General features: G+C 44.3%; 2 protein-coding genes across 5 annotated transcripts in view; one reads left to right on the top strand and one right to left on the bottom strand.

Moving 5' to 3' along the window:
* LOC119953216 (protein phosphatase 1 regulatory subunit 7-like) overlaps window positions 1-4,884 on the top strand; it is a 214,192-nt gene extending 209,308 nt beyond the window's left edge. For all 4 annotated transcript variants that reach the window (XM_038777238.1, XM_038777239.1, XM_038777237.1 and 1 more), the window contains one exon: window positions 4,527-4,884. In XM_038777238.1, the coding sequence (XP_038633166.1) occupies window positions 4,527-4,581 (55 nt within the window). In that variant the 3' untranslated portion in view covers window positions 4,582-4,884. The remainder of the gene's footprint in view (window positions 1-4,526) is intronic.
* Window positions 4,741-25,328, bottom strand: part of LOC119952912 (splicing factor U2AF 65 kDa subunit-like) — a gene marked incomplete at its 5' end in the record, with an annotated part of 42,359 nt that continues 21,771 nt past the window's right edge. Inside the window, 5 exons of the mRNA XM_038776541.1 lie at window positions 4,741-5,235; window positions 17,900-18,148; window positions 20,806-20,892; window positions 22,132-22,134; window positions 22,936-23,058. Of these exons, the coding sequence (XP_038632469.1) occupies window positions 5,104-5,235; window positions 17,900-18,148; window positions 20,806-20,892; window positions 22,132-22,134; window positions 22,936-23,058 (594 nt within the window). The remainder of the gene's footprint in view (window positions 5,236-17,899; window positions 18,149-20,805; window positions 20,893-22,131; window positions 22,135-22,935; window positions 23,059-25,328) is intronic.

The raw sequence follows: 25,328 nt of genomic DNA, 5'->3' as shown, positions 1-25,328 counted from the left end.
GCATGCACCCTCAGAGTGGTACAAAGCACCTTCCTGACAGTTATAGTGCTGATGAAAGGGCCAACCAGAGGTAATATAGAAGGCCATCCCCCTGCGATTTAATTACCTTCTGGAACTTGGTCCAACCAGCAGCATTGCCACTAATTCTGTCAAGTGCAACTCAACAGTAAGAGTTTGGGAACGAGAAGACAATTAAAAAAAAAAAAAAATTTTACAAATGCAAACAATTAACTTACATCAATGACAATCTCGATGAATATTGGTCAGTAAAAATGCCTCGGGTGAACAGTGGGAAGACAAAAGCTCAAAATACTGCATATAGGGAGTCAAGCAAATAGATCGAAAAACCATCTTCCGTGGCTGATATCATTAGTTCACATTCTGATTCAGCATAAATATTGTTGAATGTTGCCAGAAGTAATTTCACTTACCTTGATGTGCCACAGATTATGAGCCATTTGTATCTTTAGAGTCACAATCTATATTTACACAAACAACACAGTGCATAGGTTCTATGGGAAACAAATGAGCTCATTTGAAAGGCACTGCACAAGATCACCAACTGTCCAACATAGCTCTGACTTTGTAGTACATTACAGCATATAATGGAGTATGGTTTATAAAGCTATTTTGGCTGTACTTCATCAAAGCACCTCATTAACCTTGTACACCACTAGTTGTGGAGATACTGGTAACTCTAAACACGGTCATTCAGGCCAACATTAAGACTTGCTCTCTGGTTCTTGCTGAACCCCACTACCTCCAATCTCAAGGAATATGATCCCCTCCTCCTCACAAACTACCCAGAGAAGAAGATTTCTCCCATGTCCCCTGAAAAGGACAGCCAGATGGCTTCAGGTAAGTCAGTGGTTGGGAGTGTAGTATGTGAGGTGCCACCAAATAAAATTTTGCTTGGTTATCTGCACCACAGCTCAATGTTCAGAGGCAAGGCACCATGGGAAAACGGTGGAAAATGATTCTGCTTAACATTTAATAATAATAATCTTTGTCACAATAATAATCTTTTATTGTCACAAGTAGGTTTACATTAACACTGCAATGAAGTTAGTGAAAAGCCCCTAGTCGCCACATCCCAGAGGGAGAATTCCAAATGTCCAATTCACCTAACAGCATGTCTTTCGGGACTTGTGGGAGGAAACCGGAGCACCCGGAGAAAACCCACGCAGACATGGGGTGAACATGCAGACTCCGCACAAACAGTGACCCAAGCCGGGAATCGAACCTGGGACCCTGGAGCTGTGAAGCAACAATGCTACCCACTGTGCTACCGTGCCGCCACATTTTAAATGTAAAAGTTTTTTAAAAAAGAGAGCTCATTGGCCAAGTCGCGGCAGTAACCTTAAATTGTCTTTAATAAATAAAAATGAACATTACCTCATTTTGACTGGTGTTTGCAGAGGGGAAAAGAAAGAAAGTGTGCAACAATGCACATGTTTGAAGGAGTGATTTTCTGGTTTCTGAACTAAACATTATCTTTTGCACCCACAATTCAACAAAGTTGGCTTGTTTTCTTCTGTTGGGTAACATTCAATCTCCTATATCACAAATCAGTGTCAGCAGCCACCCCAAGCGCAATTTTGTATTCCTTCTCGTGCCACTTTTGGCCAAATCAGAGGTTACATTCTGCGTCGTGACGTTCACCTGCTCTCACAATTTTAATTATTGAACCTCCCTTTTTAATGTCGTAGTGCCCATATTCTTATCTTCTAGAAATCATGTTCAGCACAAGTTAAAATGTATCATGGTTTAAAAAAAAGTTAATACTTCAAAATGGTGGAAGGTTGACTGATGTGGAAGAGACTGATTTCGGAGTAAGATTCCCTGGATATTAAAGAATAAAAGACTTCCATTTATATAGCACTCCGCCAATGTCCATTAACAGAAATGTGATCATGACAAGATATTCTGTTTTTTTGTGATGTTGGTTGAAAGATAAATATTGGCTAGGCCACTTTAAAGCTGCTTGTGGATAAGGCCATTATAAATTTACAATAATAGTGTTTTATGGGAGGGGCAGCACAGTGGTTAGCACTGTCTGGGTCTTATCCCGACAACAAAAAAAATGTGCAGGGGAGGTGGATTAGCCACACTAAATTGCCCCTTAATTGGAAAAGAAATAGTTGGGTACTCTAAATTAATTTTAAAAAACGACTAATGTTTTATGGCAAGAGATGTAGAATGTAAAAGTTGAGATGTAATGGTGACTCTGTAAAAAATCCTTTTGGATCGCAATTGAGAATGGTGAATGCAGTTCCGAATTTATACGATAAGAAAGGTACTGAGGGAATGTTGTGCTTGGTATGAGAAAATACAAACAGAAAAGGCTTGCAAATGGAAGAGATAATGGGATGATTTGAGAGGTGAAAAGTGCTTAAAATTCAGGGACGAGACAGAATTGGTGCTTCGACAATTATAACAAAGGGACAATTTAAAAAGCAGCCAAATGAATCTATTCCTGGAATGCCCGACTAAAACTAGAAACCATAGGCTAGATTTTCACATTTACCAGCTGAGTGCTTATCAATCAAGTGCAGTTTAAAAAGCAAATCAAGTTCAAGTGGATAGAGCTGTGAAGAAGGTCTATAGTGCGTTAGCGTTTATTAACAGGGGGCTTGTGTTTAAGAGCCGCGGGGTTATGCTGCAACTGTACATGACCCTGGTGAGACCACATTTGGAGTAGTGTGCGCAGTTCTGGTCACCTCACTATAGGATGTAGAAGCATTGGAAAGGGTGCAAAGGAGATTTACCAGGATGCTGCCTGGTTTGCAGGATAGGTTGAGGGAGCTAGGGCTTTTCTCTTTGGAGCGGAGGAGGATGAAAGGTGACTTAATAGAGGTTTATAAGATGATGAGGGGGATAGATAGAGTGGGCGTTCAGAGACTATTTCCTCGGGTGGATGTAGCTGTTACAAGGGGGCATAACTATAAGGTTCAGGGTGGGAGATATAGGAGGGATGTCCGAGGTAGGTTCTTTACTCAGAGAGTGGTTAGGGTGTGGAATGGACTGCTTGCTGTGATAGTGGAGTCAGACACTTTAGGAACTTTCAAGTGGTTATTGGATAGGCACACGGAGCACACCAGAATGACAGGGAGTGGGATAGCTTGATCTTGGTTTCGGACAAGGCTCGGCACAACATTGAGGGCCGAAGGGCCTGTTCTGTACTGTACTGTTCTATACAAGTGGAAGGATTTTATGCCAGTTAACACAACCCACCAATGTTCTTTTATTTGCAAATTGTCCAGGCAGTAATTACAAAAGGTTTTATCCACTTAAAGTTTTGACTGAAAGAAAATGAGATAAAGGGATAGGGACTACTGTTTGAGACCATTGAGTCTGCACTGACCCTTTGAAAGAGCACCCCCCCCCCCCCCCCCCCCCAAATAACCTCAACCTCACTTACACATCTTTTGGACACTAAGGGACAATTTAACATGGCCAATCCACCTAACCTGCACATTTTGGATTGTGGGAGGAATCCAGAGCACCCGGAGGAAACCCATGCAGACACGGGGAGAAAGTCATCCAAAGCCGGAATTGAACATGGGCCTATGGTGCTGTTGTGATGCAGCAGCACTAACCACTGTGCCACTCTTTTCCCACTTAAGATTTTGTCTGAAAGAAAATGAGATCAAGCAATAGGGACTACTGATTGTGTTGGAGGAGAAACACCAACATGGACTTGTCGACCAAACTTCTGTGTTGTAATTGTCATGGTGAAATTCAAATCAGTCCACAGGCACTATGGATTGTAAAAGACAATCCAGTCTTGTGAGAATAAATGTTCTTTGGTTTTATTAGTTTAATTCTGTATTACCTGGTATTTACACTGCTGTTATTGGAGGATGATACAAATAACTGATCTGCTTCCAGTGGCAGATTAATCTCACACCTACAGAAGAGGGGGAAAAAAATAGAATATCAGACTTTCTCCTCACCACAGCAAGAACCACTGCATTAGCACAGCATGTTCTGCAAGCAGGGGAGGAACCAAACCCATCCCAAATTAACATCTAAAACAGTATAGTGCTGTGTGGCCATGGAAATATCCAGCTCCAGATGGTGAAGAAACATTTATTCTATTGCGGCTGCTGCAGAAGGATGGAGTTTTTCTTATTAAGTTATACCACAAAGATACAAATTAGCATTTTGTACATAGTTGGTTTGTGCATCAATCTCTTGCTGTCTGGATCTTATGGATACTTTTCCAGCCTGCAATTGTATTTAATAATATTTGTAACTTCATCTATGCTCACATTGATAAACCATAGATAAGAGAATTCTCCCTCACATTGCGTGTAGCCAAGCCATGAACCAGTTTTTTGTAAAGAAGTAGTTTACAGATATACGCACATTGCACTAAGGAAATGCAATTGGTGTATGGTTGCATTTCGCTTTTTCTGCAATTTTGTTTTTGAAATAGAAGTTGACTCCACATCTCTATAATACAACAGAGCTTTAGAGCTGGTCCTGCAATAATAATTAATAAATAAATAATGTCTTTACAGTCGCTCCAGAATTGAAGAAGCCAGATCATTTGCCGCCCAGCACTTTGAGAAATAGCACGACTGTCAGATGGAACATTTCATCAAAATCGTTTGCTTACTTACAGCCAGGATAAAAACAACAAAGAGCCAAAACACAAAGCCCGAGGAGGAAAGCAGTTGTTACTGGTCCAGACAGTTGCAAGTAGCTTGTATGATGTATGACCAGTAAAATCGATTTTTCCATTTCAAAGTTTATTAGATGAAACCAGGTATAGTACTCATACCAGTTTCACCAGACTGGCAGAAACAGCCCATACACAACTTTGCTCTGTAAGCTGAAAAAAATTTTGTCCAACACTATATAAAAGATACAATTCCATTTACAAGTCTCTTGCTATTACATCTCCTGCAACATGGATCTTTACCCAGATCAATCTGATTACTTACAACACCAAGACATCCGTGCTAAAAATAAACTGAATTTGACTACTACAAACCTATCCAAACCTGTGCCGTTTTATACAAATCTAGTAGCTATAAACAAAGCTTTTAAAGTCAGAAATGCAGACAGCATGTTGACCCCGCCTGGGAGGTGTTGTTAGAAGTCACGTCTGTGGTACAATTCTGGGTCATAGTACTTGGTAACTACAACTCTGTTGGCAAACTTTCGGCCCGTTAGTGCTTGCATTGCTTTTTGGCAGTCTAGTGGAGAGATGAATTCTACAAATATCTGTTCAGGAAAAAAAAACAAAAAAATCTTTTGTTAAGCAAAATAAGCTGGTTATTGAACGCTCAACAAAATGGTAAATCAGCGCTGCAAATCAAGAGTTTGCCTGCTTGGACCAGAGGTAAAGGCCCTAAGACTGAACTGCTCACTTTGCAATTATCAGCTTCATCAGTGAATAGAAGAACAAAGTCAGTTGATTTTCCTCAGTTTTAAGTGTGTTTCCTAGTTACTAAATACAATTAGTGTGAGCATTAATGTCCCCTCAATCATCATTCACCACCTCCCTAATAATTTGTTCACTATAGACAGCTTGCTGCATGAACATAAATAATTCCACCCTTAATTATATTAAGTCGTCTTACAACACCAAGTTAAAGTCCAACAGATTTGTTTCGAATCACTAGCTTTCGGAGCACTGCTCCTTCCTCAGGTGAATGAAGAGGTAGGTTCCAGAAACATATATATTTATATACATACATATATATAGACAAAGTCAAAGATGCAATACGATACTTTGAATGAGTTTTTTTGCAGGTAATTAAGTCTTCACAGGTCCAGACAGAACAACTCTTTGGGGGGGTTTAAACTAATTCAGCAGGGGCATGGGAACCTGGATTGTAGTTTTGGGGTACGGGAGATTGAGTGTATAGAGGTCAGGAGCACAGATTTGACTTCGCAGGAGGGTGCCAGTGTTCAGGTAGGTGGTTTGAAGTGTGTCTACTTCAATGCCAGGAGTATACGAAATAAGGTAGGGGAACTGGCAGCATGGGTTGGTACCTGGGACTTCGATGTTGTGGCCATTTCAGAGACATGGATAGAGCAGGGACAGGAATGGTTGTTGCAGGTTCCGGGGTTTAGGTGTTTTAGTAAGCTCAGAGAAGGGGGCAAAAGAGGGGGAGGTGTGGCACTGCTGGTCAAGGACAGTATTACGGTGGCGGAAAGGATGCTAGATGGGGACTCTTCTTCCGAGGTAGTATGGGCTGACGTTAGAAACAGGAGAGGTCACCCTGTTGGGAGTTTTCTATAGGCCGCCTAATAGTTCTAGGGATGTAGAGGAAAGGATGGCGAAGATGATTCTGGAAAAGAGCGAAAGTAACAGGGTAGTTGTTATGGGAGACTTTAACTTTCCAAATATTGACTGGAAAAGATATAGTTCGAGTACATTAGATGGGTCGTTCTTTGTACAATGTGTGCAGGAGGGTTTCCTGACACAATATGTTGACAGGCCAACAAGAGGCGAGGCCACATTGGATTTGGTTTTGGGTAATGAACCAGGCCAGGTGTTAGATCTGGAGGTAGGTGAGCACTTTGGAGACAGTGACCACAATTCGGTGACCTTTACGTTAGTGATGGAAAGGGATAAGTATACCCCGCAGGGCAAGAGTTATAGCTGGGGGAAGGGCAATTTTGATGCCATTAGACATGACTTAGGATGTGTAGGTTGGAGAAGTAGGCTGCAAGGGTTGGGCACACTGGATATGTGGAGCTTGTTCAAGGAACAGCTATTGCATGTTCTTGATAAGTATGTACCAGTCAGGCAGGGAGGAAGGGGTCGAGAGAGGGAACCGTGGTTTACCAAAGAAGTAGAATCTCTTGTTAAGAGGAAGAAGGAGGCCTATGTGAAGATGAGGCGTGAAGTTTCAGTTGGGGCGCTTGATAGTTACAAGGAAGCGAGGAAGGATCTAAAGAGAGAGCTAAGACGAGCAAGGAGAGGACATGAGAAATCTTTGGCAGGTAGGATCAAGGAAAACCCAAAAGCTTTCTATAGGTATGTCAGGAATAAAAGAATGACTAGGGTAAGAGTAGGGCCAGTCAAGGACAGTGGTGGGAAGTTGTGTGTGGAGGCTGAGGAGATAAGCGAGATACTAAATGAATACTTTTAGTCAGTATTCACTCAGGAAAAAGATAATGTTGTGGAGGAGAATGCTGAGACCCAGGCTATTAGAATAGATGGCATTGAGGTGCGTAGGGAAGAAGTGTTGGCAATTCTGGACAAAAAGGTGAAAATAGATAAGTCCCCGGGGCCTGATGGGATTTATCCTAGGATTCTCTGGGAAGCCAGGGAAGAGATTGCTGAGCCTTTGGCTTTGATTTTTATGTCATCATTGGCTACAGGAATAGTGCCAGAGGATTGGAGGGTAGCAAATGTGGTCCCTTTGTTCAAGAAGGGGAGTAGAGATAACCGCGGTAACTATAGGCCGGTGAGCCTCACGTCTGCTGTGGGTAAAGTCTTGGAGAGGATTATAAAAGATACGATTTATAATCATCTAGATAGGAATAATATGATTAGGGATAGTCAGCATGGTTTTGTGAAGGGTAGGTCATGCCTCACAAACCTTATCGAGTTCTTTGAGAAGGTGACTGAACAGGTAGACGAGGGTAGAGCAGTTGATGTGGTGTATATGGATTTCAGTAAAGCGTTTGATAAGGTTCCCCATGGTCGGCTATTGCAGAAAATACGGAGGCTGGGGATTGAGGGTGATTTAGAGATGTGGATCAGAAATTGCCTAGTTGAAAGAAGACAGAGGGTGGTGGTTGATGGGAAATGTTCAGAATGGAGTTCAGTTACGAGTGGCGTACCACAAGGATCTGTTCTGGGGCCGTTGCTGTTTGTCATTTTTATAAATGACCTAGAGGAGGGCGCAGAAGGTTGGGTGAGTAAATTTGCAGACAACACTAAAGTCGGTGGAGTTGTAGACAGTGCGGAAGGATGTTGCAGGTTACAGAGGGACATAGATAAGCTGCAGAGCTGGGCTGAGAGGTGGCAAATGGAGTTTAATGTGGAGAAGTGTGAGGTGATTCACTTTGGAAAGAATAACAGGAATGCGGAATATTTGGCTAATGGTAAAATTCTTGGTAGTGTGGATGAGCAGAGGGATCTCGGTGTCCATGTACATAGATCCCTGAAAGTTGCCACCCAGGTTGATAGGGTTGTGAAGAAGGCCTATGGTGTGTTGGCCTTTATTGGTAGAGGGATTGAGTTCCGGAGCCATGAGGTCATGTTGCAGCTGTACAAAACTCTGGTACGGCCGCATTTGGAGTATTGCGTACAGTTCTGGTCGCCTCATTATAGGAAGGACGTGGAAGCTTTGGAACGGGTGCAGAGGAGATTTACCAGGATGTTGCCTGGTATGGAGGGAAAATCTTATGAGGAAAGGCTGATGGACTTGAGGTTGTTTTCGTTAGAGAGAAGAAGGTTAAGAGGTGACTTAATAGAGGCATACAAAATGATCAGAGGGTTAGATAGGGTGGACAGTGAAAGCCTTCTCCCGCGGATGGAGGTGGCTAGCACGAGGGGACATAGCCTTAAATTGAGGGGTAATAGATATAGGACAGAGGTCTGAGGTAGGTTTTTTATGCAAAGAGTGGTGAGGCCGTGGAATTCCCTACCTGCAACAGTAGTGAACTCGCCAACATTGAGGGCATTTAAAAGTTTACTGGATAAGCATATGGATGATAATGGCATAGTGTAGGTTAGATGGCCTTTAGTTTTTGACTTCCCATGTCGGTGCAACATCGTGGGCCGAAGGGCCTGTACTGCGCTGTATCGTTCTGTGTTCTAACTGGAGAGAGGGATAATCACAGTTTAAAGAGGTGTGAATTGTTTCAAGCCAGGACAGTTGGTAGGATTTTGCAAGCCCAGGACAGATGGTGGGGTGGGTGGGTGAATGTAATGCAACATAAATCCAAGGTCCCGGTTGAGGCCCTACTCATGTGTGCGGAACTTGGCTCTAAGTTTCTGCTCGGCGATTCTGTGTTGTTGCACGTCCTGAAGGGCGCCATGGAGAACGCTTAACCGAAGATCACAGGCTGAATGCCATTGACTGCTGAAGTTCCCTGACTGGAAGGGAATATTTCTGCCTGGCAATTGTCGCGCGATGTCCGTTCATCCGTTGTCGCAGCGCCTGGCTGGTCTCGCCAATGTACCACGCTTAGAGATATCCTTTCCTGCAGCGTATGAAAGTTGGCCGAGTCGTATGCGTATGTACACGGTGGATGGGGTTCTGACGTGTAATGATGGTACCCATGTCGATGATCTGCCACGCTTTGCAGAGATTGCCATGGCAGGTTGTGTGGTGTTGTGGTCGCTGTTCTGAAGGCTGGGTAGTTTGCTGCAAACAATGGTTTGTTTGAGGTTGCGCGGTTGTTTGAAAGCAAGTAGTGGGGCTGTGGGGACGACCGTGGCAAGATGTTCATCTTTATCAACGACGTGTTAAAGGCTGCGAAGATGATGTCGTAGTTTATGCGCTCCGGGCAAGTACTGGACGACAAAGAGTACTCTGTCAGTTGTGTCCCGTGTTTGTCTTCTGAGGAAGTTGGTGCGGTTTTTTGCAGTGGCATGTTAGAACTGTTGATTGATGAGTCGAGTGCCATATCCTGTTCGTATGAGGGCATCTTTCAGCGTCTGTAGATGGCTGTTATGCTCCTCCTTGGCTGAGCAGACCCTGTGTATACGGAGGGCTTGTCCATCGGGGATGGTTTCTTTAATGTGTTGAGGGAGGAAGCTGGAGAAATGGAGCAATGTGAGGTTATCCGTGGGCTTGCGGTAAAGCGAAGTGCTGAGGTGACCATCCTTGATGAAGATGAGTGTGTCAAACAATGCAACAGATTCTGGAGAGTAGTCCATGGTGAGTTTGATGGTGGGATGGAATTTTTTTTTTTCAAAACACATTTTATTCAAATTTGTATCGAAGTAGGTTTCAGCAAATAAACACCCCGGGAAACATTCTTCCCAACAATCAACTATACAGTCTGTACAGATTTTTCTCCTCTTTCACCCCCCCCCCCCCCCCCTCCCCCCCCCAACACACGACGAACAGCTCCTCAATCAAGGTCACAAACATCCCCCACCTTTTCTCAAACTCCCCTGCTGAGCCCATACTTTATCTGCGGCCAGAGCGTCACCTCTAACACTCCCTAAGCACCCTGGGAGGACAGGCTGCTACGAGGACTCCCAACATCAAAAGCTCTTTTCATCTCAACCCCCTCTTATTTTACCCCTATCCCTCCCTCTGCTTTGTGCATGTTTGGGTAGAGAGTGGGACTATAAAAAGAGGAGAGGTCGGTTAGTAGTTCAATGTGAGAAAAATAAAACCTAGGCTTCTTCTCCTGAAGATGGACGTCTTTCTTGGGGTCTATGTTCATAGATTTTTGAAAGTTGCCACTCAAGTGTATAGAGCTGTGAAGAAGGCGTGCTAGCGTTCATTGGCAGAGGGATTGAATTTAAGAGCCGTGAGGTGATGATGCAGCTGTACAAAACCTTGGTCAGGCCACATTTGGAGTACTGTGTGCAGTTCTGGTCGCCTCATTTTAGGAAGGACATGGAAGCTTTGGAAAAGATGCAAATGAAATTTACCAGGATGTTGCCTGGAATGGAGAGTAGGTCTTACGAGGAAAGGTTGAGGGTGCTAGGCCTTTTCTCATTAGAACGGAGAAGGATGAGGGGCGACTTGATAGAGGTTTATAAGATGATCAGGGGAATAGATAGAGTAGACAGTCAGAGACTTTTTCCCCAGGTGGAACAAACCATTACAAGGGGACATAAATTTAAGGTAAATGGTGGAAGATATTGGGGGGGGGGGGGGGGGGGGGGGATGTCAGAGGTAGGTTCTTTACCCAGAGAGTAGTGGGAGCATGGAATGCACTGCCTGTGGAAGTAGTTGAGTCGGAAACATTGGGGACCTTCAAGCGGCTATTGGATAGGTACATGGATTACGGTAGAATGATGGAGTGTAGATTAATTTGTTCTTAATCTCGGACAAAAGCTCGGCACAACATCGTGGGCCAAAGGGCCTGTTCTGTGCTGTATTTTTCTATGTTCTATGTTCACTAACCGCATGAAGTCCTACAGGTCACCCAACCATGCTGCTACCCCCGGTGGCGATGCCGACCGCCACTCCAGCAAAATTCGTCATCGTGCAATCAGAGAGGCAGAAGGCCAAGACATTGTCCTTCCTCCTCTCCATGAGCTCTGGCTTCTCTGAAATCCCAAATATCGCCACCAATTGGTCCGGGTCCACTCCCTCCTCCACTATCCTGGCTAAGACCGCAAACATTCCCGCCCAGAATCTTGCCAATTTTTCACAACCCCAAAACATGTGCGCTTGATTCGCTGGCCCCCGCCCACATCTCTCACTTATCTGCTACCCCCTGAAAGAACCGACTCATTCTCGCCAGAGTCACATGCACCCTGTGCACCAGCTTAAACTGTATCAGGCTCATCCTTGCACAAGAGGTGGTCACGTTTACCCGTCGCAGTGCCTCACTCCATACTCCCCAATTGATCTCCATTTCCAACTGCGCTTCCCATTTCTCCTTGATCTTCACCACCCGCTCGCCTCCCTGCTCCCCCAGCCACTTATATATGTCCCCAATTCTTCCCTCCCCTCCCACATCCAGAAGCAGCAGTCGCTCCAGCAGGGTGTATTCCAGAAATCTAGGGAACCCCTTCCAGACCTTTTGTGCAAAGTCCCTAACCTGTAGGTACCCGAACTCACTACCCCTCGGCAGCTCTACCCTCGCCCTTAGCTCCTCCAGACTGATGAACCCTTCCTCCAAATACAAATCCCTCACCTTGACCAGCCCCACTTCCCTCCACCTCCTGTATACACTATTCAACCCAACCCCAACTCCCCCCCCCCCCCCCCCCCCCCCAACTCAAACCCATGATTCTTGCACTGCGGCGTTAGCACTGACATCCCTTCCACCCTAAAATGCCTCCTCAGCTGATTCCATATCTTCACCGTGGACTGCACCACTGGGCTCCCTGAATACCTACTCAGAGCATTTGGCAATGCTGCCGTCACCATAGCCTTCAAAACTAGACCCCTTACAAGATTCCTCCTGCATCCTAACCCACTTTACCCCATCTCCTTCCCACCACTGCCGCACCTTGTCCACATTCGCCGCCCAATAATAATGAAGCAAGTTTGGCAACGCCAACCCCCCCTGCTGCATCTGCCTCTCTAGCAGGATCTTCCCCACCCTCTTCCCTGCCCATGCAAAGTCAGCGATGATTGTGCCCACTTTCCGAAAAAAGGCATTTGGTATAAAGATCGGGAGAGCCTGAAAGATAAACAAGAACCTCGGCAGAATATTCATTTTCACCACTTGGACCCTCCCCACCAACGTTAAGTGTATCCCACCACTGACGATCCTCCCTGGCCTCCTCCCCCAGCTTCGTTAAGGTCCACTTATGGAGCCCTGTTTATTTCTTCCGTACCTGAATCCCCAAGTACCTAAACCTAACCCTCGAAACAGTAAACAGCACCCACCCCCCCTCCGGAAATTAGCCCGCTGTGCCAGCTCACTCACCGGAAATACCTCGCTTTTCCCTACATTCAGCTTGTATCTCAAGAACCCACCAAACCTCCCCAACAGGCCCATAATCCTTCCCATACTCTCCAACGGAGCCGAAACATACAGCAAGAGGTCATCGGCATAGAGTGACACCCGATGCTACCTCTGTCCCCTCATTATCCCCTGCCACTCTGCCGATTCCCTGAGAGCCATCGCCAATGGCTCCATGGCCAGCGCAAACAGCAGCGGCAACAGCGGGCACCCAGCCTCGTACCCTTGTGTAAGTAAAAGCTTTGTGAGCTCATATCATCCGTCCTCACCCTCGCTCTTGGCGCCACATACAGCAACCGCACCCATGCCACAAATCTCAGCCCAAACCCAAACCTTCCCAAAACTTCGAACAACTACCGCCACTCCACCCGATCAAATGCTTTCTCCACGTCCATGGACACCACCACCTCCGGTACCAGAGCTCTCGACGGATTCATCACCACATTCAACAGCCGTATTATATTACTTATATTACTCACGAGCTGCCTGCCCTTCACGAAACCTGTTTGATCTTCTGTGGCCACCCCCGGGACACAATCCTTCATCCTCCCCGCCAACAACTTAGCCAATACTTTCACATCCGTGTTGAATAGTGATATTGGTCTATACGACCCACATTCCACCGGATCCTTCCCTTTTTTTGGGATTAGTGTGATTGCTGCCTGCTTCATCGTCTCCGGCAACTCCCCCTTCTCCAGTGCATCATTAAAAGTGCCCAACAGGTGTGGTGCCAGATTCGCCGCAAATTCCTTATAAAATTCTACCGGGTACCCACCCAGCCGAGGGACTTCATAGCCCTGATACTATCCAGCACCTCCCTCAGCCCCAGGGGTTCCTCCAATGCCTGCCTCTTTGCTTCCACCACGGCATCTGCTCTCGTCCCCTACTGAACCGAATATCCAGCCAGTGGGGTGAAAGGTCCGAGATAACTATCCCCGCATATTCTGACCCCTCCACCCCAACCAAAATCTGCCTCTTTGCTTCCTCCAGGGAAAATTCCAATTCGACCAGAAACCCCATATCCCCCTCCTCTCCTCCTGGGTCTGCCTCATAAAGTCCCTGATAATACTCTCTAAATGCCTCATTTATCTTGCCTGGTTCTGACACCCACATCCCCAGCCCGGATCTTCAATATTTCCCTGGACGCAGCCTGCCTCCGCAGCTGGTGCACCTTCTCCCCATACTTGTATTGCACCCCTCTTGCCCCACGCAGTTGCCCTACCACTCTCCCCGTTGTCAACTTGTTAAATTGCCCCTGCAACGTTTTCCTCCTCGCCAATCCCTCCACGGTGGGCACCCTCAAATATTCCCTGTCCACCTCCACTATTTCGCTCACTAGACGGTCATGGTCCGCCCTCCTTTCCTTATTCGCACGAACCGTAAAAGAGATAATTTCTCCCCGGACCACCGCCTTCAGTGCTTCTCAAAAAATGCCCGCCGACACCTCCCCATTCTGATTGAACTCCACATAATCCCTAATCGCCAACCCGCACCTTATCACAAAAACCTCCATCCGCCAACAACCCCGAGTCAAATCTCCACCACGGCATCTGCTCTCGTCCCCTACTGAACTGAATATCCAACCAGTGGGGTGAATGGTCCGAGATAACTATCCTCGCACATTCTGCCCCCTCCACCCCAACCAAAATCTCCCGACTCGCTACAAAGTAATCCTCAAATAAACCTTATAGATGTGTGAAAAGAAGGAATACTCCCTTCCCCACTGGGTTCTGAAAGCGCCATGGATCCACCATACCCATCCTCTCCATAAGCCCCCCCCCCCAGCTCGCTTGCCATTCGTACCCTACCCATCGACCTGGGGCTCGATCTATCCACCCTCGGCTGCAGGACACAGTTAAAATCTCCTCCCATGATCAACTGGTACGTGGCCAAATCCGGGATTGCTGCCAGCAACCCCCTCATAAAACCCACATCATCCCAATTTGGGGCATACACATTTACCAACACTACCGGTGCCCCTTCCAATACTCCACTCACAATCACATATCTCCCACCTGGAACCCTCACCTCATTCGCACTCCCAAATCCCACTTTTTTTGCTCATTAAAATTGCCACGCCCCTCGATTTCAAATCAAACCCCGAGTGAAAAACCTGCCCGATTTACCCCTTCCTTAATCTAAACCTGGTCCTTCACATGGGGGTATGCCTCCTGCAAAAAGACAAGCCCCTCTTTCAAGCTCCGGAGGTGCGCGAACACCCGTGACCTTTTAACCGGTCCATTCAGTCCCTGGACGTTCCACGTTACCACCTTTACCGGAGGCTTGCGCCTCCAATCCCCTCTACCGTCCATCATCATCCCCACCTAACTTCTACTCCTTTAATTCCACTCCGTACCTAGCCCATCCCAGATGACCCCTTTCTTCGCCCTTGACCATGTCATCTCTCATCCCTGCCGCGTTGCAGAAACCCCCCCCCCCCCCCACTTTCCCTCCCCCCCCCCCCCCCCCCCCCCAGCCACCCCTCTTGCCCTTTCCCACCACCTCACTTCCGTTCACCAGCTAGGGTGGCTGTCCCTGCCCGAAGGCACATCCTATTGACCTTCTCCTCCCTCCCCTTCCCCCACTCCTCAGCTCAAAGAAGAAGGCCTCCTGCTGGCCTTGCCCTCCCCCACAGAAACAATTAGCCTTGTCCAAAAGCAAATAAACAGATGTTAAACACAAACAGTTCCATAAAACAGGAGGGGGGGACGGGAACATCCATTCCCATATAAACTTTTCACCCCTACAACTCCTTACAATCTCAACATTGAACAGAAACCCCCCCCACAAAAAAGGCGAAAATCCCCCAATCCCTACACCCACTTCAAACATGCTCCTGACCATTACATAGTGCCAGCACCCCGTTTCCCAAGCATTGTCCATTCAGTTCTCCCCCAGTTTATTTCATAGAATTTACAGTGCAGAAGGAGGCCATTCAGCCCATCGAGTCTGCACCGGCTCTTGGAAAGAGCACCCTACCCAAGGTTAACAACTCCACCCTATCCCCATAACCCAGTAACCCCACCCAACACTAAGGGCAATTTTGGACACAAAGGGCAATTTATCATGGCCAATCCACGTAACCTGCACATCTTTGGACTGTGGGAGGAAACCGGAGCACCCGGAGGAAACCCACGCACACACGGGGAGGATGTGCAGACTCCGCACAGACAGTGACTCAAGCCGGAATCGAACCTGGGACCCTGGAGCTGTGAAGTGATTGTGTTATCCACAATGCTACCGTGCTCATTAATGCTCCTTAATGAAGTTTTTGGCCGCTTTGGGGTCTTGAAATAATACTCCCGGCCTCCGAACGTCACCCATAATTTCGCCAGGTAGAGCCCCCAAACCTGATCGGCCGCCGGCACAGCACCGCCTTGGCCTTGTTGAAACGTGCCCGCCGTTTTGCCAATTCGGTTCCAATGTCCTGATAAATCTGGACGTTATTTCCTTCGCAGTTACGCTTCTCCCTGGCCCACCGTAGAATTTTCTCGTTCTCCACAAATTTATGGAGTCTGGTGGGATGGAACTTATTGATGTCAACGTGTAGTCGTTTCAGTGATTCTTCGCCGTGGGTCCAAAGGAAAAAAATGTCATTGATGTATCTGGTGTATAACGCGGTTGAAGGTCCTGTGCGGTGAGGAGGTCTTGTTCAAACTTGTGCATGAAGATGCTGGCATATTGAGGTGCGTATTTGGTCCCCATGGCTGTTCCGTGTGTCTGGATGAAGAACTTGTTGTCAAAGGTGAAGATGTTGTGATTCAGAATGAAGCGGATTAGTTGTAGAATTGCATCTGGAGATTGGTAGTTGTCGGGGTTGAGTACTGAGGCTGTTGCAGCAATGCCGTCGTCATGGGGGTTGCTGGTGTAGAGTGCCGAGACGTTCATTGTGACGATGAATGTTCTTGGTTCAACTGGTCCACAGGTGCTGAGTTTCTGTAAGAAGTCCGTCGTATCACGACAGAAGCTGGGCGTTACTTGTACGATGGGTTTCAAGATGCCCTTGATGTTGCCAGAGGTTCTCACAGTGTCCCATTGCCTGATATGCGATAGGACAGCCAGGTGTGTTGGGCTTGTGTATTTCGGGAAAGGATGTCCCGATGCGTGGTACATTGGCGAGACCATACAGACGCTGTGACAATGGATCAACGGACATCGTGTGACAATCGCCAGGCAGGAATGTTCCCTTCCAGTCGGGGAACATTCAGCAGTCAAGGGCATTCAGCCTCTGATCTTCAGGTAAGCATTCTCCAAGGCGGCCCTCAGGACCCGCGACAACGCAGAATCGCCGAGCAGGAACTTATAGCCAAGTTCCGCACACGAGTACAGCTTCAACCAGGACCTTGGATTCCTGTCGCATTACATTCACCACCCACCATCTGGCCTGGGCTTGCGAAATCCTACCAACTGCCCTCGCCTGAGACAAGTCACACCTCTTTAACCTGTGATTATCCCTCTCTCCAGTTGCTCTGTCTGGACCTGTGAAGAGTTAATTACCTGCAAAGACTCTCATTCAAAGTATCGTCTTGCATCTTTAACTTTGTCTATATATGGTTCTGAAACCTACCTCTTCATTCACCCGAGGAAGGAGCAGTGCTCCGAAAGCTAGTGATTCGAAACAAACCTGTTGGACTTTAACCTGGTGTTGTCAGACTTCTTATTGTGCTCACCCCAGTCCAACGCCGGCATCTCCACATCTTAACTATATTGTTAGGGTAAGGGGACAATATGGTGTTTGTTGTTAGAGGAAAGAAAGAGAAAAAGGTCAGTCGCTGGCAACCTTATCGTCACCTAGAACTAGATTTTCTGTTGAGCATGAATCATCATGTGGCTTAGCCCCCAATAACACAATGCACATATTTTCAAGCTGCAGACGTTTCTCCTCCACATCCTCTCCCTGCATGGGAACTAAGGGCAACAGTAATATTTGATAAGAGATATTAGTGATATAAGCACAGAACTGTATTGGCCAAGACTTATCAACTAATCCTATTGAACAGCAGAGTTTATATTATGCTAATGATATGGTATTTTGGAAGCCTCAAAGTTTCGTTTCTGTTAGATTAATTTTTAAACTCACATCGAGGAAATCTTGGATTGCATTTGGACATCAGAGCTATCTCCAAACATGAATTTTTTTTGGAGGTTCCACAGATTCTGATCCAAATGCAAACTTTAAAACTTAATAATTACATTTGTCAGCTTAGTGTGTAACAAAGTTGAGAGGAAAAGCTTAAGTGATTCAAACATTCAATTTCAACTGTAGCTTACTGGTGGGAGATTTTAGTCTATTCTGACCAAACAGTCATTCTTTTACCTTGCCGCAACCAGGCACTTCTAGCCCATCCAGTGGTCGAGGGATTTCAATGGATTTCACAGTCCCATATTTGCTACACTCTTCTCTAATGTCCTCCAGGATTTCCTCATACTCCTCATCATCAATAAGTTCATCTGGTGACACCATGTTTAACAGGCACAACACGTCAGTGGGTAGCCCCGTGTTCTGAGCTTGCAGTGATGGAAGGCCTGGTACCTGTACGGTCACTGGTGTTTGGATAATGGCACTCTGCAATAGAAAATATGGGATTTGCTGCAAATTAATGCTCATCAGCTACCACCCCTCCATATTACAGCTTTAAGAGGATAGGAATATAATCATGTTCGCCCACATTTGCAAAGCTTTGAACCAAGTCCTCCTCTCTGCAGTTGATTATGACTGCTAACATTGGAGAAAAAAATACAGGTAATAATGAAAGAAACAATATAAATAATGAAAAAAATATGGGTAATAATGAAAGAAAAGATTACATGATGGCACGAGAAAGAAAACAACATTTGTCAACAGCTTTGCTAATAGTCACATGGTCGAAATTGGCAACTACTTTGTGGAAAAAAAAATCCCACCAGCATAGTGTGTGATGAACATCCAATTAATCAGTTTCTGATTTCGTTGAGATAAGAAAGTTGGTCAGAACTCAACGTTCATCATGAAAGTTTGTCTCGAAGCACACTAATGAAGCCTAGGTTTAACATTACATCAAGATGGTACATCAAGCCTAGATTATGCACTCAAATCCCAAGACAATATCTCAAAGCCAGCAACAGACAGGTGAAAGGGCTACACCAACTGAGAGAAATAACATGAAAGGAAATGCGCTGCAGTTTCGTTTAGACAGTGGAGGTCACAAGATTCAACTCAGATTGAGACAATTCATACAGTACGAGAGAGGTTGTTCAATTCACCATTTGTGTGCTAGCTCTATCCATAACCCGATAAACTCCTTCTAAATTACATATCCAATTGCCGTTTGAGAGTTCAGATGGAATCAAATTCCACCACCCTTTCAAGTAGAACATTAGTAGGAGAAAAAATTATTTCCCCTCTTATTCTTTAGCCAGTTATTTTAATTCTATGACATCTGGTTAAAACACATCAGAGAAACTATTTTCAGGTTGCTTGCTCCATCAAAACCCTGAAATTTTGATTTGGTCATCTCTTAGCCTACTCAGCTCAAAAGAAACCAAGCCCAGTATCTTGAATCTTTCTGCATTATTAAAGTCTCCCATCCTTTGGTGTTATCCTGCTAAACTTTTGCAAATCATTATATTCATGGGACTTAGCCAAGGCAAATTAATTTTCAGTGCAATGTTCCATAGCACATCTCATTTTATGGAAATAAATAGTACATGAACTTGATGGGCTGAACAGTCTCCTCTTGTACTGTAAATTACTCATATTTATGACTCTACTGAACTATTCTTGAGGACTTGTGTGCCTGGATCGACTGGATGAACATCTGAGATGCATGGTGCCATGTCGAGATTATAATTATAATAGATTATAATATCACTAGCTGATTTTGACCTTTTTTTCTCTAAAGCAGTACAACCAGAAATTCAAGCAAAGTAAACCTATTTAGCAACCCACAAAATGCTAATACTACCACAGGAAGTGGCAGAGGCCATAGATTCTTTTAAAAAGGGCAAAAAAGTTAAAGAACTTTAAGGGACATTGCAGTATGGCTAGTTTTAGATTGTTCTAGCAAACAGCTGGCACAGACGTGATTGAATAAACAGCTTTCTTCTGTGCTCTAAACATCCATGGCTCTATGGTTGGCAGAATTACTTTTCAGGCACCTACCACAGCATAGCAAGAAGCCATCAATTCAGCTACTAACTGTACTGCCGAAGTCAGAGGGTTACCTTATTTGAAAATGTTTGCCAAGTGTAGATGACACAGCCATGAAACACATTGACAGATAATCCTTGATGGCAAGATTAATCAATGAGTACAGCTGAAGCATACAGGGCCCAAACCCTCAGAATGGATCCCCACTGTGTGCTGAGTCCATCTAAGTGTCAGGAGGAACATTACAATTGGCCTCAGCATACCAGAGTTTGAGCAGAGAAAAAATGATGGGTTCCACATCCAGAAACTCCCCTACTGGAAGTGCGTCTGCGGAATTCAGAGCAGCACAGGATTAATTCCAACTGTGATACTCTTTCCCCAGCTGAATAGTTTGCTTACGAAAGTTTACATATAAATAATTAAACACTGGTTAAAAGGTACGGTAGGTTGACAATTGTATATGGAATCTGTATACAACGAGGAGTCAATATCTTTAAGGGGAGAAAATCTGACACTGGAAGGTATGAACTCAACTAGTCATTGGGGTCATTATTTGGGAAACTACAACTTCCATTCAATCGTGTACATTCGTAGAAAACAGGTCACAGACATGCACTCTGGTTTTCAGATTTGTAAGTGTTGCTGCTCAAAGTTGCATGACATTGTTTTAAAAAAAATTAATATTCCAAAGCACCCAGCTGAATTCTAAATAAATGCAATCAGTTTAAGTACAGACTTAACTCTACGTTGACTGCACAACACGGGTAGTTACCTTAATATAGCGTTGCTGCCCACTCAACTAAATTTTCATCTGATTACATAATTTTATCTGGAGTCTCAGTTCCACTTGATTAAGTCACTCCAAAGCTGATAAGATTTGGATTGGCACAACCACATTAGAGTAAAAATAAAACCCTTTACAGCAGTGCGGATTTGAATAAATGGTAAAAAAAAGGACCTGACGGGAAAAGGGGACGATAGGAGCAGGTTTGCTGATTTTAGAAGTACAAGAGATACTGTTCAAAGGCTGTAAAGTTTTCTAGCACCGTGTGAAGATCAAACTGACAGAGAGAGTGAAACTATAAATTAGTTACCGGATTGGCATTCTTTGCACCAACGCTGGCCCTTTGCACTATAAGCTTCTTATCCCCAAGCTGCATTCCATTCAACCCTGCGATTGCCTAAAAAGAACACATCATTCAGAACAAGCATGTTTGGTGAAAATTGTCCAAGAACTGCATCAATTTTCAAACGTTTCAATATTGGCTCAAAACACATGCCCACAATTGGGTTATTTTGTGGACTTTAATGCAGCAAACTGCAACCATGTTCCTTATAATCCATTATACATTGAAAATAAAACAAATCATTCCTAATATCAGTTGATTTAAAAACATGTTTCTGAAAAACACAAACATTATTGCATATTCTGTACAACAGTACTGAACAGCATAAATCATACTAAGCCTCAAATTAGTTTTCACAAACATTAATAGGTTTTACTGTAGTTCAGATTTTACCAAGTCCCCATTTTGAATTCCAATTTCCCATTGACACTCTTCATTATACACCCACCAAGAAGCAGATAACTGAAACTGTGGGCTTCTCCACAACTTTGCAAGGATCAGCTGGTAGGAAGTAGACATACCTGAAGCCCCTGATGGAGACCCAGCAGAAAACTGATGAAACTCATCATGCTTATGGTTTGCAGGCTTGAGTGTTGGTCTCCACAGAAGTTTAAGCCTAAAACCAGAGATGCAATGTGATCCCAGGCTGTATGAACCAAAAGGCTGGCCGTCACCAAGCTCTCCTAGAAGCCAATAAATCTTCAGGACAGTGGTCCACTTTCCCCATTACTTGTGGCCCTCAGGAGGCCCCCACTGCTCCATGTACATGGGACTGCACTCTCAGTCCATCAGCACAGAGAATAAATGGAAGTGTGCAAGAGTGAGAACGCCAGGCAAGATGTCATGCTTGGTTAATGAATAACACTGCCTTAAGAGAAGGAAGCTACTGGCTATGGTCATCAACAGCTCTGCATACAGAAATATTAATTTACATCAGTAGCACATTCAAGCATACACACTGCATGCAGTATGTTAGAAGGCTACTGTCTGGAACTGCTGCTGGTTGAACAGTTAGGATTGGCTTGTTGAAACGAGTTGCCACTTCTTATTGCTAAATATTCTTGTCCTGTTAGCACTTGTTACCTTGGAAATCAATGTTGGGGAAATCTCTGGTCAACTAGTGAACCCAATCATTGATTCTTTATACATTTATTCAAAGTCATGAAAAGTTGTGATTGCACAAGTTTGGAAAAGTGCCTGGCATTAATGGTCATTTTAGGTTTGTACCAGTTACAAAGTAAGGATTTCCACCTGTTTTTAATATTATATACAACAGCATTCATGCAAACTTACCAACTGTAGTCAGTCGAAGCACAAGTGTGTTGACCAAAAGCGAGAAAAGTGAAGTGATGTGAAAGGATGACACCCATCATGCAAAACAAGGCAAGAGACACAGTGTACAATATACCGCAACAATGCATTCAACATCTGATCTCCAGTAACCACATGTGAATTTTGAAAATAAATGGGGACCATGTCATTAAAGTGAAGCAGAGCAACCAAAAAAAAACAAAGGGCAAATGTTGAACTAAGACAGAGAGAAAAGAGGCATCCTAAATAGTGCAACTTCATTTGATTGCAGCCATTCAAAGAGGGGAAAACAGCATACAGTGCGACAAAAGCGAATGCACAGAATGAGAATTGGGAAATCTACAACATTACAAGTCCATTTTACTTAATTCTGATATTCGATTCTATGATCCTATACTCAAAAAAGTCAAGAACATTCCTTACCTTTTATCCAATACACCCCAGGTTTTACCGTTTATTTTTTAGGCCAATCGCCATCTGGATGAGATTGGATCTGGCCGACTTCAAGTTACCCCCAAATACCCCTCCCCTCGATCATTTGAATTTTACAACTCCAAAGACCAATATGGTCACATCACAGAAACTATCATTCAAATTACAACCTCCATCATGGCACGTTTTCTTGTCTCAGAATTAAAACCAGATAACTATCAACTAAACTATGAATTGACAAAATATTGTTCTGATTATCCCAAACATGCTATTCCATTATTGAGCCATCCGTTATGAAACTGGGTGATATTAAAACTCAATATGCTATTTCCAGTAATGTAGAATTGATCATACCTGATCAGTAACATTGATATCCACATATTCACAGAAGGCATAACCTTTGGATAGAGATGTTGCACTGTCCTTTACTAGGTTAAAAGCTTTAAGAGGGCCAAATGAAGTCAGAAGCTCTTTCACCTGAAAATCAAAACCAGTAGTGCAACAGTGAATGAGTAATTCTTTAAAACTGCTAAAATGAAGTATTAAATACTGTACAAATTTCCCAAATTAGGATCAAAGTTTGGAAATAAAAACTCTACCCTTTTAGGTACTGGGCATAAAATGGTGAAAGAGCCAATTCGATAAACTATCCCTCTTACTGTCTATAATTTTAAACTCAGCAGTTCAATTAAATGTAGACAGTCTGAAGTTTAAGAACCGGCCTCCAGTCAACATTTTGCAATCAGATAGATAGTTCTCATTATACAAAAGACGAGAAGATTTCCAGTTAAATAAGCAGCAGCCAGCACCAAGGCACTGTTACACAATAAACCACACCAGAACACCAATCTTTCAAATTCTGGCAGGGGGAATTCCAATTGGGACGGTCTCAGAATTCGGCTTTGCAGGATGCCATTTGTCCCGGATTACTCGTGCCTGAATCTGCTGTGTCTGCACGCACCAGACGGTGTGGTCCCAGCTGGCCGCGGCAGTCTAAGTCGTGATTCTGGCAGAAGAGGCAGGGTTCCAAAGTCGTGGCAAGCAGTCTCTGGCCTGAGTCCAGGCTGACTCCAGCCCCGCCCCAGCTCCTATGGGCCTACCAGCAACCCTGCCACCCCCAGGATCATTCCTTCCCCTATGGTCCCATCAGTCACAACATAAGTATCGCTTATGTTCTGGTTTGAACAAAATTTTCCAAATGTAGAAGAAGTCAGCCACCTCTTTGCCTGCGAATGACAACCCCACAAAGCTCGCAAGAGACACCCACAATTTTAAACAGATAGTTCCCACACAACCACTCAGTTTAAAATAAGATCATTGTTCAGTTTACATAATCCAAAGTGGGAGTTGATCATATTTAATAAAAGCAAAAAAAAATTATAGCAATAGAAAACGCTACTTACAAATTAGCTAAACCTCATAGAAGCAATTTTCACAGAACAGATGAAGGAATGTGGAATTGGAAACAGAGGGAGAGGTAAGGGCAAGGGATCCATATCTTGGTTTCAGAGGCGAGAACAATTTGCCAAAGATGTTCCTTTTATATAAATATAGTCTGACTGTAGGTCTGTTCTTATACTTGCACTGATCCACTTAATACAAACAAGCTGGACAACAAGGATCTAACTGGATTATTAACTTTAAAAGAACTCTTAAGAATATAAAAAGCACCTGACCTGTGATTTGGACAGCGAATGACCAAAACACAGGCATGAATTAAACCATGTCGCCAAAAGATTTTGCACATCATTAACTGGTACTACACACCATCAGAAAGTGTTAAACACAATGCAACATTCAAACGGGATACAATCTCAAGCATCACCTTGACGCCCAAACCCCATCAAATAATTTCTAACAATTTGCTTTCTGGCCCCAGTGTTGTGAATTTCTTCCTTCACACACTCTAATCACACCATTATCAACTTCTCCACATTAAACGCTGACAAACACTTTGAAGCACTTACACTCATAATACCTGTAGGTGAATAATTCCATTGGAATTCACACAAATACATATGCGATCACCAAGCAAAGTGTATGACTGGAGGCCAGACTTATTTTATTGGAATCACTTGTCCCAACTATTCGCAAGCCCTTACTCACTTCATACAAAAGGAAGCTACATTTCTTTTAAGGGAACTAGAAACCAAAATGTTTACATTAATGCCAGTTGTTTATACATATTTGTATCCATGGAGTAGACTTGAGAAGTCATGCCGCTTCCTTTACCTAGTCATAATATCTGTGACAACCATCAAGACTGTTCCACAAAAACAGATGTTTAAGAATAAGTAGTGAATGTTGGTTGTCTAGAGTGATAATGGGAAGTTATTAATAGATAATAAGAAAATGGTAGCTGAAATGAACAAATATTCTACTTGTCTTCACTACAGACGGGACAAAGAAATTCCAGTAATAGCTGTAAATCAGGAAGTGAAAGAAAGAAGGGAACATGGTGAAAGTACAATCACAAGGAAGTGGTACTGAGCAAACTGATGGAGCTGCGGACTGACAAGGTCCTGATGAACTCCATCTGTGACATAGATTAGAACCTGAATATTGAAGGATATGTGACATTTATGAAGGAGAAGAAAAACGGCGCCTGTTGGTTAATTCATGATGATATTCGCACATTAAAGAATAATGACCCAAGTTGAGCAAACCAGGATGAATCAGTTTCATAGAATTTACAGTGCAGAAGGAGGCCATTCGGCCCATCGAGTCTGCACCGGCTCTTAGAAAGA

Source organism: Scyliorhinus canicula, chromosome 18, assembly GCF_902713615.1.
Source record: "Scyliorhinus canicula chromosome 18, sScyCan1.1, whole genome shotgun sequence".
Classification (NCBI taxonomy): domain Eukaryota; kingdom Metazoa; phylum Chordata; class Chondrichthyes; order Carcharhiniformes; family Scyliorhinidae; genus Scyliorhinus; species Scyliorhinus canicula.
Note: the sequence above shows the minus strand (reverse complement) of the source record. Positions and strands in the feature narration are given on the sequence as shown.